This window comes from Anguilla anguilla, chromosome 17, assembly GCF_013347855.1.
Source record: "Anguilla anguilla isolate fAngAng1 chromosome 17, fAngAng1.pri, whole genome shotgun sequence".
NCBI lineage: Eukaryota > Metazoa > Chordata > Actinopteri > Anguilliformes > Anguillidae > Anguilla > Anguilla anguilla.
Window position 1 is genome coordinate 5,366,027 of NC_049217.1, and position 16,739 is coordinate 5,382,765.

Consider the following 16,739-nt stretch of genomic DNA (forward strand, 5'->3'; position numbering starts at 1 on the left):
GGGGGGGGGACTTCAAAAGAAGGGGAGATAATCGAGCGCGGCCCGATCCAGAGAGGCCCGGAAGCTTCTCGGCGCTGCCTGCCTTTTGTTCGGGGCTCTCGCTGGCTCTCGCCTTCCCGACGCTTCGCCGCGCCGAGCGCTCTCGATCGCGCCTCGTTAGGCGGACGACGCGCTAAGCGCGCGCGCGTGAGGGGCGAGGGACTCAGCGAAGTCACGTGTGTGGGCCCTGCTTTGATCAGAAAAGGGACAAAGGGGCCTACCGAGCCACACAAGGTGACACAAGCACCCGTATGGGACTCGGCACCCACTTCAATCATGTAAGACCGCGTCAACCGCATTAATGGCTTGCGGGTTTGATTCCCAGGCGGGGCACAGCTGTTGCATTTTTGAGCACTTAACCTGAGTGGCTTCAATAAATATCCTGCTATAAAAATGGATTGTATTGACAAGACTGTAAACTATAAGTTTTCTGTGGAGCGTCTGCTGAATGTCTAAATGTTTCACCACGAAACAAATGTCCGTTCTGTCAGTAGAACAAGAGGGCATAAGTGACAATTGGCTCAAAGTAAATACTGAGAGGACTTCTAGGGGCTTGTGTCTTGCAGTGTTGCCTCAATAGTTCTGCTCGTGAAGTCTTCTGCAGACAGTAGTCACCGACACATCCATGTCTACCGACTAATGGGTGTTTCTGATCTGTTGGACAGGTGTTCAGGGGTTGGCCTACCAGGCCCATTGCGATTACTGAGCGCACCAGTGCTCTCTTTCTTCTTTACGATGCTCCAAATTAAGGATGGGCACAAGTACTCCGGGATTCAAGTGTTTGAAAGACAAAAACAGCTCGAGCACTACACAGTAATCGATAGACAGTCTGTCGTTCTACGGATAATAACGTTAGTTTCAGAAATCCTTGCTCCAGCAGTCTATAGCTATTTCAGCAGGTGTTGTGACCAGGGCTTGACATTAACACCGGCTGAGCAGAATTTGGGTCTGTCTGCATGGTTGTCAAATGTATGTGGAGCTCTAGCGTTGGGGCAATAAGGATGTACTGAACAGAACAAGCAAACCCTCACACCGAGCTGCCTGTCCAGGCCAGCAGAACGCTTCACATACTGACCCCATCTGTAGAGCAGCGGCAGTCCGAACGCCGGGGGCTGCCCCCCCTCCCCCACCCCGGACCCAGAGCGGAACAGAAAGTCCCCGCGGACGGGCGCACGGTTCGAGTGCCGTCCCGCGAGCGGCTCCATCCCCAGCCCCCACCCCCCCACCCCCCCAGGCTGCCCCGATTGAATTAGCGAATTAGTTTATTGGGCCGTGGTGCTCATAAAGACGAGGCGGAGGGCTCTCTGTTCTGTTCCTCTCAGATAAGAGACGGCAGCGGGGGAAGCGCCAAGATGCCACCGGCGGGGCCCGGAATCCCCAAAAGTACGACTGGCATTCTCGCCCGGCAAAAACCTCATTCCAGGGAAATTACAAGTCACCCATTTAAAAAAATCTGCATTTATCTGCACTGGTCCCTCTGAAACAATTTGTTTTGGATTAAAATACTTTTCTGTGCTCTGTTGATCTTGCCTGGTTTAACTGATCCTGCAAATATGGCCAGAAGGCGGGGTTTGCACTTTTTGAGAGCATTTCATTGGTTCCAATACACCAGACAAGATCAGTAAAGCGTAGAAAAGAATTTGAATCCAAAACAATCCCACGTCTGCCCTGAAAGGAATCGCATCACCAGGAGTGCGCTGCAACTTAAAGTGATCTCGTAGCATACGAATTGCTTTTAGACAAAAGCCGTCCGATCAATCAGCGAACTCCTTACTCTTTTATGTCCAGAATAAATTATTTAATCGGGGAGGCTCTGATTAATTAATCATGTAATTGATTGTAGCTTTTTTAAAAAAAGTTTTTAAAAGGTTCCTCGGGGTAGAAATCCAAGGAACGTCTGGTTCCCTGTATCAAACATTTATGAATCAACTTTGCAGGGAACATGCAGCCTGTGTGTGCACAGCTCCTCAAACTAGTCTCATTTCCTGGGGTTCATTTCACAAGGTTACAACAACGTTAAATCCAACTGGATTCAAAATGAATATTTTTGCATGAACGACAGGGTTTTCCCGTGCCAGGGAGAGAAGGGGCACCGGTTCGGAGTTAAATGTAGTAGGCAGTACCACTCTGCTAACAGGCCTCCTGAGCTGCAGAACCTTACATTCATTTTTGTAAACATCGCCTTTTAGAACGGGCCAATTCTTACTTGGCTGAACCGTACTGTGCAGAAGTGCTAGACTCCAGAACATTCTAATCGACCAGCACCGCGTGTCATGTCAGTCCTGAGAGGGTACAGACCGGCCTCAGCACGCTCTCTACCTCACACCCGATACCGTCAACAGCCCCACGCCACACCCATTCCAGAGGGCGAAGTTTCAGCATGCTCTCTACCTCACACCCGATACCACCAACAGCCCCACGCCACACCCATTCCAGAGGGCAGGGATTCAGCATGCTCTCCACCTCACACCCACCAACAGCCCCACACCATACCCATTCCAAATGGTGGGGCTACAGCACGCTCTCCACCTCACACCCGATACCGCCAACAGCCCCACGCCACACCCATTCCAGAGGGCAGGGATTCAGCATGCTCTCCACCTCACACCCACCAACAGCCCCATACCCCACCCAATCCAGAGAGTGGGGTTTAAGTACGATCTCCACCCCATTCCAGAGACAGAAGAATAAGAAATCCTCTGCGATGGTTATCCGCAAAAAAATAATAATAATAATAATACACGATTAAATGCAAAGGAAAATGTCCTTGGACAACGAAGAACACAAGTTGAGAACTACACGGCTCTGATACTGCATAGAGCCGAGGGCTAAGAGAGCAGGAGCCGGCTGAAGCAAAGATAAAAAAGCGCCGTATTACAGCATCTCGCCGGGGAAAGAGAAAACGATTTACCCTCGGTGACAAACGTATAGTTTCATGGGGATCTGAGCACGCTGGGCATTGCTCAAGAAACCCCAAATTAAGAGCGGGGGGGAAACCGTCAAGCTGAGCTCAGCGCTTTTTGATCCGCGCTCTTCTTCCGGCAGCCGCCGGATAAAACGGAGCCGGTCTCCTGAGTAACGGCCGTCGCCTCGTGAGCCACCTGCGATTGGCCGTCATTACGGGGCGCGTGCTGAACCGCGAGGAGGACTGCAATGGTCGCCGGAGTAGATCTGCGGCTCAAACGCCCGCAGGCTTATAACTGCCGTCAGGTCAGGCCCTCGCACGGGACGTGAGTGTAGCACAGTGGGTAAGGAACTGGGCTCGTAACCGAAAGGTCGCAGGTTCGATTCCCGGGTAGGACACTGCCGTTGTACCCTTGAGCAAGGTACTTAACCGGAATTGCTTCAGTATAAATGGATATAATGTAAAATGCTGTGTAAAAAGTTGTGTAAGTTGCTCTGGATAAGAGCGTCTGCTAAATGCCTGTAATGTAATGTAACATCACCAGCTCAAAGCCTCCAGTCCTAAAGTACTGGACCTGAATTTTACTGAGAGTGCAATCGCAATGCGACAAGTCCAAAAACACCTCGAACAAATAGTTTCATGACTAGAACACGAGTATATCAATTCATAAACACACATAATTGTTATATATCCCATATTTAAACTGGCTGTTTGTGTTGCAGAAGTGTGCTGCTGCTGTTCTAAGTGCCTACATTGCACCGATAAAACTTTATCTCAAAGCACTGAGAGAAAAATCGTCTTTCATGGGTCTCCATAAAAACCTGCGACCGCTTATGAGAACCTTAATAACAGCAGGCTGGCAGGACCTAAGGTTCATAAATGTCTAATGTCACCCAGGCCCTGCATCATATCTAAAGAGTGGCAGTGTAGCATAATGGGTAAGGAGTTAGTCTTGTAACCTAAAGGTCCCAGGTTCGATTCTCGGGTAGGACGCTGTCATTGTGCCGTGGAGCAAGGTACTTAACCTGCATTGCTTCAGTATACATCCAGCTGCATAAATGGATGCAATGTAAATGCTGTGCAGAACGTTGTGTAAGTCGCTCTGGATAAGAGCGTCTGCTAAACGCCTGTAATGTAATGTAATGTAAAAGAGTGGGGGGACTAACCGCAGCAGAGTCCCCAACCCTGCGAATAAAGAATCAAACAGGTTCCTCCGGCTCACGCGAGAAGATCAGCTCCGCGTGACAGACTGGTCGCTAAAGCGTGAGCTCCTGCCCCTGCGGGCTCCCCGTCTCCATTCGTCTCTGAGCTGGGCGTTCGGCGTGCTCGCGCCGTCCCATCGGCTCGCCGCCGCCGCGATTGCGCGGCGCTCCGTCGGTAGAACAAGCTTAACCGCGCCGGAGACCCTGCGGTCCGCGCGCAGAGACGGTCATCACCGCGAGCAGCCGGGGAGCGGGAGATAAGACAAGCGGCTTGTCGGCCTGCGCAAGACGCCCCCGGTACCGCACGTGCTCGCAGCGCAATCGGGGAAGGGAGAGAGCGGGGAGGAACGCGGAAGGACGAGCGAGCCCCTGCGACTGCGGGGGGTTCCTGATCACGTGACTGACGGCTGAACCCCAGCACAGTACGCTGAGGAGCGGAGAAACGTACGCATTCTCACCAGTGAGGAAAACGCATTTCGTACAGGTCCTGCAGCACCATGAAAGAAATGCTGCTTGAAGACGAGCATGCCCAAAATTTCAGTCAAAGCAAAAAAGCGTGAATGCGAGAGACCGAGAAGTTCTCATGAATATACACATTAATACGTATAATGACACTGAATGTAATGGAAGCATGTGAATGGCTGTTTATCATTTGAAATAACATCACAGAAATACATGCATACAAGGGCGCAAACAGTAAAGCTCTCTCGTCACTGATATGCTTAAAATATTAACCAGACCTGGACAGAGAGAGCAGTGCAGAGGTAAAGATCAACGCCAAGCAGCAAGACATGGGGTATACGTTCATGAACTGCTCATTAATAAGGTGATGACCCATATTTGGACCATAATATTTAGAAGTTATGTTGAATGTGCAAGTTCCAATGCATAGGTTATGTGCTGTATTGTGGATCAGCACTAAATAAAGTCAAGTTATGAACATTTAAATTCCACAGAGCTCAGAGCATTTGACAAACTGCATGCTGGACAGTTTCTCTAATTACTACACGCTGGACAGTTGCTTGTGCTGGCTATACAGAATGGCGGTATAATTTGGCTGGTGCACTGGAAGGTGGGTCCCAAATGCTAAAATGTTTGTGTCGGCCATATGAAAAGGGCAGTCCAACTTGGCGTCTTCTTACAAAGCAGACCCTCATGCCTGACAGCAGTTTGTGTTAGGAATAGAGATCGACCGATCAATCAGCCTGGCTGATTTATCAGGCTGATATGGCTGATTTATCGGGCTGATATGGCTGATTTATCGGGCTGATATGGCTGATTTATCGGACTGATATGGCTGATTTATCGGGCTGATACGGCTGATTTATCGGACTGACATGGCTGATTTATCGGGCTGATATGGCTGATTTATCGGGCTGATATGGCTGATTTATCGGACTGACATGGCTGATTTATCGGGCTGATATGGCTGATTTATCGGGCTAATATGGCTGATTTATCGGGCTGATATGGCTGATTTATCGGGCTGATATGGCTGATTTATCGGGCTGATATGGCTTATCAGGTTGATACAAGGACATTTTGAGGCAATCGGCATCGGCCGACAGATTTTGTTCCATTTTCTATTTCTTCATTCAAAATCAACGCCTTCTGCCCAATCGTCCAAAACAGAAAAAAATCTTGTCCTAGTTATTAAACGTTAACGCTCTGACTTCAGATTGAAGTCAGTTTGAGGGCCAGCAGACCACACAGCCTCCAGTGTGGATAAGGGACATTTGTAACAGCTATCTGCCAGTTTTCAATGTGCCGACAAAAAGCTAAAATCTTGTTCAGCAACGTATATTAACCACATTTATAGTTTATGTATACAGTTTTATAGTTTAGCTATAATAGTTATATATTTCACCCATCATAGTTACAGGCTACATGTTGCTGAACTCTCCACAGAGCACTTCAGCAAAAACTTCAAGTAAACTTTGCTTTTATGTGAAGCCTATATGGCATTACTTGGAGTTTGATTTTGCCGTTGGCATCAAGGCACAGGAAAAAAATTCTCAGACATATTTGGCAAACAGAAAACAAAAACAATGTTGGCAAGAGGGAGGACAGCAGTGGCTCCTAGGAGTATGTGTGTGTCTGTGTGTGTGTGTGTGTAAGTGTGAACTTGTAATACTACCTTTGTGGGAACCAAATGTCCTCACAAGGATAGAAAGATGAGGAAAATGTATCTTTGTGGGGACCTTTAGCTGATCCCCACAAGGTCAAGGGCCAGCACTAGGTAGGAGCGACACAGGTGGTCACCTACAGTGCAGTCGATCTGCAGGGGGCGCCAAACAAAGGGAAGAAAATAAAAATAAAATGCAAATTCCACCACTGCCCCCTCCCCCCACACCCTGGTCCGTGTTCACAACACCATCCATCCCTACCCCCCCCCTCCCCACACACACCACAACCCCACTCTCCCAGTCCAAAGAGACCCCCCCCCCCCCAACCCTGGTCAGTGTTAACTACAGCATCCAGCCCTACCCCCTTCCCTGACCCCACCCTCCTGGTCCAAAGGGACCCCCACCCCCACAACTCCGTCCTGGGTCGTGTTGCACCATCTCACCACCCCTTCTACATCCAGGGCGAAACACTGCCGTCAAAGCTGGCTTCACAGCTGATTTTAAAGGCGATTTTCCAAACCGCCTCATCCGATGCCAACTGTTTATGGGTTTTAACACTTTTAAGAGTGACAAGTAAACATGTCACACAGACCGCTGTGGAGTAAATAATCCGGTTAAATAACTGCGGTGAAAACGACACAAACACGGAGCTCCTTTTCACGCTGCGTCATCGCGTTTCGGAATTCAGCGAGTGAACAGGGTCTGACGGGATTGGTTCTGCTCCTCAGCACAGAAAGTTTAAGCATCACGCTCGGGTGCAAAGGCCATGCCTACGCTCGCTAAAGATCCACACTCGCTGTTTTCACCCGAAGACTCAACCCACTGCCTTCATCAGTGAAACGGTGTTGGGTGCTGATAGCAATCTTTTACACGCAGGTGTACAAGATAATTAGAGAAGAACTATCAATCAGAGCCTCTATTTTCAGGAACGCCGTTGACAAGAACTTCACTTACTGGCCACAAATCCAAGAAGTAGCAAAATATTTAAATGGGAATGGAGAGCGATGTGATTTATGCCATTCCGTTTACAACTGAAGGTTTGCAGATGTAAGGAAATCATAAACTACATTCAGAAAAGTTCCACACAAAATTTTTTAGTTAAGATTTCAGCATAATCCCTTCATCAGTGAAATTGTGTGATGGCAGTCTTGTAGATCCAGCTCTACAGAATCACCACAGGTGTACAAAGCTAATTTAGAGGGAACCAGCAATCAAAGCCTCTATTTTCAGGTAGGCTATTAAGAAGAACTTAGAATTTGTTTGACAGTGTACACAAAAAGTATGCTCCGATTTAACGCCTTTGTGCAGATGCCAAATCCTCCCCCATTTAGGGGGTGTTTTATGTAGGGCTTTTTAACCCTAGACGTGAGAATCACAGAGACTTGGAAAATGGCTTAACAGAAGCAAGACGCTTGTGCCATTTACAACACTAGATTGGTTTATATTCAAAGTTTTGGTTGAAATAAAGTGTCTCGACTGCAATTATCTTGGTGAAAATGCAAAAATGAAGCTTTTCTCCTTCAGTTTGAAATGAAACACTGAGAAATCACAATCACATATATAAAACAGGTAAAGCTTACAAGTCCTGGATTATAAACTCCGTGATCATAAGTGTGATATGCAGAACTACTAAAGATCTAGGGAGAAAAATGTAAGCAGTTTACCCTGGTGTCCCTTAATGTCTCCAAATATATCCAAAATGTCAAATTGTGCATTGAAGTAAATCATATTATAATCATATATTTCACAATAAATCAACTTTTTTGACTCACGAAACTCATTTTTACATCATTTCATCAGTATATAGGTCTAAGGGTCAAAAAACATAACCAAAACCTCTGAAATGCTATAACTGAATAAGTGAAAGTACTAATACATATATCTTCACCATGTTTGCATGTTCATATGTTATTGTTAGAAAAGGCTGTTGTCTCTCTAGAAAGTTGTTTCTAATGACCAATGCAAATATAACAAATATCAAAAATATAACACAATGTAAATAACTGAAATGTTACAAGTAGTAATACATATATAAACATCACCATGTTTGCATGTATCCTCGCTAGACTTCATGGTTCCTCTTCTTCTTCTCACCCACTCCATGGATTTACCTTAGCCATGCTGGTGAGCTGGCAAAATTAGAAAAATCTTCCAAATGCCAAAGAAAAAAAACATTATGACTGCTTGCATGGACAATGCTACAGTCGACTGCAACGCTGTGCAGAACAACAACCATTCCTGTTGTTTTACTCTCAATCGTTCTTATGAACTTCCAATGAAACCAATGCCACACACCAATGTCCTCTACTGGATAAAATACACCCTTTCAATCAAACCCGAATGAACTGAAAAGAGTTACAGCCGCTTAAAAAGGAAGTGGGGTTTTGCATGTGGCCGATGCAAATGCCTACCCCCAGTTACTATTTGTGTGTTTATTTCTCAAGTGGATTGTTCAAGTCTCCCAGAGTGTATTATCTAGTGTGTCATGCCTGGGGGGTAGATGAGACTGCAGGGAGGGGGTGCTTGTTAAATGGACAAACTACACAACAATGATGGCACTTTGCATCGTCTACTAATAAAGCTATAACAATTTGTTGCTTCCATTTATAGTTTGGTTGCAGTAGCACTGAATGTCGGTGTTCATGGCATCAAGGCCACTTGTAGAAGTTAATTTGAGAATAACTACTAATTACAGATAAGGACTACTTACTCATGACAGCTAATCAAAAATGGTTTAACCTTTTTGGTTTAAAGGAGTACCATGGTGGTTGAACGTGACACTTCCCAGTTGTCTTCAGGCAACAACAAAACAAATGTGCATATTTTTTTTATTCTTCAGTCATTTCAATGTACTTTAAAACATATTTTTCTAAGCCTAAATTTCCCACTATAAAAATTCACCCGAACCATCTGGGCGTGGTAATGAGAATCAGTTAGCTATGATTGACAGACCGTGCCCCATTACCATAGCTACCCCCATGATACGCGCTCTCTTTCGGAGACTGAATTTTCACAAGCTAGCTAGCTTAGTAGTATATCAAGTATCGATAGATAGCTAAGGTAAGGACGTTGACTTATATCCAGTTATAATTTTTGCTATCTAGCTAGCCAAGTTAAGATAAAAGCACAACTATAATGTCCTCATAAAAGCAAACTAGCAAGCTAACGTTATCGATAACATTGCCTTATGAAAGCAAACTTCCTAGCTAGCTAACGTTAGCTAGCTAGCTAAATGAATATAACCAGAAATAATCTAAAGGCACTCTAATTTAAGTGAACCTAACGTTAGTCAAATATTTGCATTGTCTGAACAGCAGGACGGTGTGTCCTGTCAGATTACGGGGCGTGGAAATAGGAGTGCTTACTGTATTCGTGACGTAGCAAAATGACAACTTTCTCAACCGGTTGAAAATAGGACGATGAATTTAAAACGCATATTTCTCCAAAAATACAGAACGGACATATTTAATACTTTGCTCATTGTGTTTCTTCAATGCCTCTTGTGCAAATAGCACATAAAACCGAGAGAGTGTGAAAATCACCATGGTACTCCTTTAAAAGCTATTCATCAAAGCACTATATGTAGGACAAATGCCATTATTTTATTTAAGATGTCCCATCTGATTCCAGACTGTTGGTGAACCTGGTGGAGCTTCAAGCCAAAGTTTTTGAACAAATCACAGTAGAGACTAGGAGAATTCTACGCAATTTGCATTTGTCCTGAACAAATACATGTTGACTACATCCACAATCAATTTTTTTCTGTGAATCACTGAATTTGCCAACCTGTGTTTTATTAAAAAAATTATATTAATAACAAGTGCATTCAATTGTGATTCAAAGTTAAGGATAAATTTTGCCTGGATACGGAGTCTTGCTGAGAATGAGCTCGACAACATCGTACAGGTAATCCCAAATCAGGCTTCTTTCAATCTCACAATCACCTGGATGTCCCCGGAGATTAAAAATATTTTTTTTGCTGCCTCTTGGAAACTACTCATGCTTAAACAGTGTTGAAAGCTATGAAGAATTCATTAAGTTAGCCACCAAGATGGATTACCCCGTGAAAATACAAACCTTAACCTAATGCCTCTAACACTCACATACGGAGTGATCAGGTGTGAATTAAAAAAGCGCTGCAATCTCTTGACCCGTTATTTTAAGGCTAATGGAATATCCTTCAAGACATTTCTACACTTGATTGATTACACTTATTTTTTACCATATTTAACACATGGAGACTTCCTGAACTGTCTCGCTCTACACCTTTCAGAGAACGGTGTGCATTTTCTGTATGAATGATATTAACTTTACGGTGATACGCTGCTTCAGTGATGCTACCCATATCTCATGACTTCATTTCAGGAATTTATATAGCACTTCATTCTTGCGAAATTAAACACTATTCCATCCACAGTAGATGTGCAACCTTGTTTCAGTCTTTCTCACGGTGCTTAGTCATTTGGGAATCCCAAGGGGTGGGGTTCAGAGTGAAAGGGAAGGGTGGGGTGTGTGAGGGGGAGGAGCTTAGGGTGAAAGGGAGGGGTGGGGTGTGTGAGGGGGCGGAGCTCAGAGTGAAAGGGAGGGGTGGGGTGTGTGAGGGGGCGGATCTCAGGGTGAAAGGGAGGGGTGGGGTGTGTGAGGGGGCGGAGCTCAGAGTGAAAGGGAGGGGTGGGGTGTGTGAGGGGGCGGAGCTCAGAGTGAAAGGGAGGGGTGGGGTGTGTGAGGGGGCGGAGCTCAGGGTGAAAGAGAAAGAAGGATAAAGGTAATGAAGTGCCAAAATATTAAATGTAATGTTTTTTTCAAACCACTGCTTCAGTTGAATTAGCAAAATAGCACTGAGCACATTGTACACACGAGCCAATATGGTGACACTGAAACAATCAAATTATTCACAATGCACTGAGTTTGCGATCCTGACCTCCCGTGGACAGCTAAAGGTCCCAGAGTGAGGCTCAGTCTCGCTCCAGCACATGTGAAGCACTGAGCACCTTCATGAACTGGCCAAGAGTGCAAAGTGTCTGAAGTAATTACCCCGACATGGAAACTCTAATTTGACCCCTGAAGGCCAGTAGTGCTGCTGGTTTTCATTCTTCCCCCTCCAATCAGGACTGATTTAGACCCAGGACACCAGGTGAGTGAGAACTCTGGCTAATTAGTGACATGAATCAGTCTATTAATTATCAGTTAGAAAAGAAAACCACCCAATCCCGCACAGTCAGGTTTTTTTTTACATAACATTACATTACAGGCATTTAGCAGACGCTATTATCCAGAGCGACTTACACAACTTTTACATTGTATCCATTTACACAGCTGGATATATACTGAAGCAATGCAGGTTAAGTACCTTGCTCAAGGGTACAATGGCAGTGTCCTACCCAGGAATCTAACCTGTGACCTTTCGGTTACAAGCCCAGTTCCTTACCCACTGTGCTACACTGCCTACAACAGATTTTCCATGCAAGACCTACAGATGTTACATATGCAAGGATAAAAATGCTTGCTGTAATTACTGCAATGACAGGACATGACGTCGCTGCCTGTGCATCCACAGGGAAAATACACACACCGTGTCAGCAAAAACATGAGAGCAATGCAGCTAACTGGCCTAGGATTCACACAGTTTCGTTTTTTTTCAGGAAGAGAAGACTGAATATTAAAAACACACCTGAGTAATGCAGAGAAAACTTTGAGCGTGACCACTGAGCGTTAAACTCACACGACTGTGGAGAATCCATAGGAGGCACGAGCTGCTTCGGGCGAAAACCAAATTAGAACGAGATTGTTCCAGTACCTTCCGTGCTTTGTCTCCCAATTACACAGAGGAGATTTTTTGTTGTTTCTTTCTTGTATGGATTGCCGTCACAGAGCGCACTTGCTGATTTGAGAACTTTTTTTTGATCTCATTAAGGACTGGTTTTCGTTTAATTCGGTTTGGGATTTGGTATTAAAAAAAGGCGGCCATTTCGCGAGCGTGCTGAGAAAGCCTTCTCCCGCTGTACCGGAGGGCCCAAATGAGTTGACGCCGGACTAATTCCTCGCCAGCTACAGACAGCGAATGCTCCGGGGAACTGCCGCAGAAATAATTTGCCACAGGGACTTGATAATCTGTTGGCAGCTGCTGTTAGTTTTGGGGTCACGTTGATGAAAATGCATTACCTCGCACAAAGGAAGGAATACAATATGTTTTTTTTGGGGTTTTTTTTTTCAAACATGAATTTTCATTTCAAACATTCACACCAGAGACATCAATGCTGTTTGCTACTTTGCAATATGCCGCATATTTTACAGCGCAGATTGAAATGCATTACATGCGGTGTTATGCAAACATCATGTCATTAGCTATCCTTCTGAAGAGCAGAACGGCGGTGCTTTCTTCTGACACTCTGTTAGGATTGGTGTTATAGATGCGAGTGTGGCTGTGGGCATGTGCATTGATTTTTAAGACAAGTAACTGATAGGGATGTAATGGGAATAATATCATTACTAATACTAATATAAACCCTAGGGAAGCATCAGTTTGGGTATTTGGGTAGCACCAATGACTGAAATCTTTAAGTATTAGAATCAAACACCACAAATACCTTGACATTTCAGATACGCCTTTATCTTGAAAAATGACAGATTAGCAATCTGTAACCATGAACTGACAGGATATCCCGTAATTAAGTATTTGTTTAAAAAAGAGACACACTGCTGGAATTCTGACAAATGATCAGACAACAGCCTGAACACTGACCCCACGAAAAGCTTACTTTCTTCTTTCAAAGGGATGGATCAGTTCTCCGACTCTCATTAAAATACATCTCTCTCTCCCTCTCTCTCTCTCTTTCTCTCTCTCCCCCCCTTTCCAAACTTGCCTCTCTCTGTGAATATCAATCAAATCGAGATGTTATATGACCTAAAATGGTTCCCGCTGAATTATTGTCTCAGCCCGATGCCTGGGAGACAGTATTTTCACAGTGAAGGATGCCGCCGTCCCGGGTGCATAAAAATGCACTGATGAGAATGGAGACGAATGGGGAGATGGATATCTCCGGACGTTTCCTAAATGGCTAGTTTACCCGCAGCACCGCCCCGGGCCTCCTCGCCGAGGAGGGGGGGGGGGGTCTCCTGCGCTCCGTCTGCCCTTGAGGGGTCACGCGGGGAGGTGCGGCCGCATTCGGGGAGATCCGCCCGGGTCAGCACTTCGGCGTCTTAATTTAGCGTCGCGCTACGAACCGCGCAGACTTCCGACTCCGAGCGGGGGAAGGCTCTAACGAAGAAGCGCTAAAAGACAGCCTGTCTTCTTTTGAAATTCCCCTGGGGGGGAGCGAGGGGGGGGGGGGCATGCCAAGAGAGGTAAAAATCATATTCCCAGTCTCGTTACCTCCACCTTTCACTCTCACCCGCGCCGTCCCTCGAATATAACCACTCAGCAGTCCGGCCACAGAGGCCCAGTCAGGCCCCACCCACGCGCTGACACCTTCGGTGCTAATTCACCTGCTAGCAGAGCTCGCAAAACGCCGCTCTGTCACTGTGTAAAACGCGCCCCGTCAGCGTGAAACGCACTCTCTGTGTGTGACTTACCGACACACCGAGCGTTCTCCCGCGTACGGAACGGCTCACCCGCAGGCAATATTACGAAAGGTTCAAGCGTGCGGACGAGGCTTCCGACCAATGAGATGCGCCGGCGATGGTCAAACCGGACCGGTTCAAAACAGCTTATCAGACCACTTCAGAGAGCTCTGCGGATATGACTGTCCTCACTGCGCCTGTTCAGCCACAATTTAAAATGTTCAGCATTAAATAAACTCTGGTGCAGGCCACTTGACAACAGTACCGAGTACAATTTCTCTGATAAGAGCACGTTGGATTCCAGTTGTAATCCTATGAATTCTGTTATAGGTAAATTAACAGTTAGCGTTCCGCTGCGTTAGTGGTGACACCAATGCCATCTTCCTTTGTGTTTGCATTTTTTTTTGTTTTTAAACAGACATATTGTAGACGCTAAGGGTAAGCGTGATGTCACGCTGTGACAAGCATGTCAGAGTTTTCCACTGATTTCTCCAGGAGAAAAATTTCCCCAGTCTAATTTCTGAGTGATATTCACTGGGTGTTTCTCCGCATACGTTTGACACAGTCATCACCACACATGACAGCCTCTGACACCCTGGTAACAGATTGACATGAATACTAGCTCCAAAGCACTGATCCCCCCCCACCCCACCGCCTCACCACCCCCACCCCCACCCCCACTATCTTCTGCATCAGTTCAATGTTCAACATCGTGTGAAGTACCAATAGGTGGACCCAGAGCAGCAAAGACTTTGTAGGGACTTTGATACATACTGGGTGAATGTTGTCCGGTGTACAGTACCTACATATGTATGATTTATTTGGACAGAAGACAAATCTTCTGAGAGAGATATCTGTACAATTTCTCACCTACTTAGAGTAAATGGGAATTAAATTGCACGTTGATACTAGTTTTACATAATGAATGGGTATCCGTTGCTTCAGCATTAATCATATGTGTCATGTAATAGCTGAGGTCTTTTGTTATTGAATAAAAAACATAAGGCCTACTGACAGCATTATGAACCGATTTAAAGTAAAAAGCACTATATCAGCAGTCTAAATCGTATTTATTACCAAAGTACTGTGCAATGCTATTATTGCTAATCTTTTGGTAGCCGCTGAAACAAAACAGTAGCCTAAACCATTTATTTCCCGATTTTAAAAAAATGGTTGCAAGTGCGAAGTGGTAAAACCAGTTTGAAAATCGCGGTCGCATCAACCAGGTGAAAATAATCATTCGTTGAAAATGGGGAACGCACCCACCTGTACCAGTCCAATCCTTTGTCGTAGTGTCTATCAAAGAAATGGGGCTCATTCCCAACTGCCCTAACGTCCGGGTGGACCCTTAACGCTTCCAAAAGAGCCCTGGTGCCTCCTTTCTTCACCCCGATAATGATGGCCTGGGGCAACTTTTTCTCCCCGTAATCCGAGGTGCAATTCGCCCCTCTGCTGAGTCCCTCGCCCGTGGTGCTGAATTCTCGGCGCTCCCTCTCCAGCACTATATTCTGGAGCCCCGCATTCGTTTTAGTCGGATTTGTCTGTGTTCTGATCCACTCCGCCGTCTTTTGTTCCGTTTGCACATTATCTTCCCGGTTTACCGGGGAGACTGCGTAACCGGCGACCGTCTGCTCGGTCGAGGTACGTTCTAGCAGCTCCTCGGTGAAATAACCCTGAGACGTGGTGGAATAAAGTTTCTCCCTAATCGTCAGGAAAGTTGTCTCCACTGTCACTAGCCTCCCTTGGTACACGTAGTTTTCCTGCAGCGGGAACTGTAACGAGTTGTAACAGTTCATCAAGCTATAGAACAGGTAGGTGATAGAGAGGGAGAGGGTAAACATGAATAAGATCTTCCGAGGCACTTTAGCGGTGAAAACTGAAGTACTGGACCAAAATGCCATCTCTGATAGCAATAATCCCCTCAGAGAAGTGGCCAGACATGTTTTCACCCCAAGCCTTGCATGGACCCAACAATAATAATCTGTCACTATCAGTACTGTTCCCGACAAAACTGCTGGACCCCCACTCACCTTAAAAAATAAAACTAGCAAGCGCACAGCTCGGGCCAGAATAAATCAGATCGTTAAAATTTTTGAAAGAAAATCGCCCGGCTTTCTTAAATATCGATTTCTTATTCCAACGCTGACAGCCTTTGTCACAATTTATAGGACCGGATTTTTAGATTAGACAGGCGGCGGTCTGGTATCTCTCCGAATAAGCAGCTCAATTTGCAATGGGCAGCGCATGACTGAAGAAGTCCTGACATTTTAAACAAAAAAATACAAGAATTTGACGAAGTCTTGGAAGTCGCGCGCAAGGCACGTCTTCAGTCTCCTGCAATTTTTTTCTTCTGCGTTTCTTTTAAATCCAATCCCGTTCCCGCACAAGGAATGTGCACAACATTATTTTCACAATTTCCCTGCGCGAATTCACGGAGTGTTCAATCCAAGCACGGCTGTGGAATTGAAATAGGCTTCTTCCCACAGCCCGTCGTTTATGCGCGAACTTTGTGCAGATGAACGTGAGTGCCCTCTGCATCATATTCATTGACTCCCTGCTTGAGCGCGCTGCCTGTTGACCTAATACCTTTTGTTGATTGGTGGACACGACGTGCGTATCAGCGGCGTGAGCTCATCTGAGCGCGAGTACAGTAACAAACGGCACACGCCGGCACACAGAGGGCTGCTGCCGCTGGACTCAGGTTTCCGGAACCTGTGAAACGGCACTGATAGTACCTCGAAATTGAGAAGCCACCCCCCTCAAAGAAAAGAACGGCTAGGGTCTAATCAAGTTTAAGACAAGGATAACAGTTTTGGATGTATTATTATTATTATTATTATTATTATTATTATTATAGGTGTTGCTAATAATGATAATATTATTATCATTTGTTGACAGAAATTATAT

At 45.7% G+C, this 16,739-nt stretch overlaps 1 protein-coding gene across 1 annotated transcript in view; it reads right to left on the bottom strand.

The window, feature by feature from the left end:
* The window catches only part of hs3st4 (heparan sulfate (glucosamine) 3-O-sulfotransferase 4), a 119,229-nt gene extending 102,695 nt beyond the window's left edge, over nucleotides 1-16,534 (bottom strand). Inside the window, exon 1 of the mRNA XM_035397310.1 lies at nucleotides 15,099-16,534. Coding sequence (XP_035253201.1) covers nucleotides 15,099-15,733 — 635 coding nt within the window. The 5' untranslated portion in view covers nucleotides 15,734-16,534. The remainder of the gene's footprint in view (nucleotides 1-15,098) is intronic.
* Nucleotides 16,535-16,739: the final 205 nt, after the last annotated feature.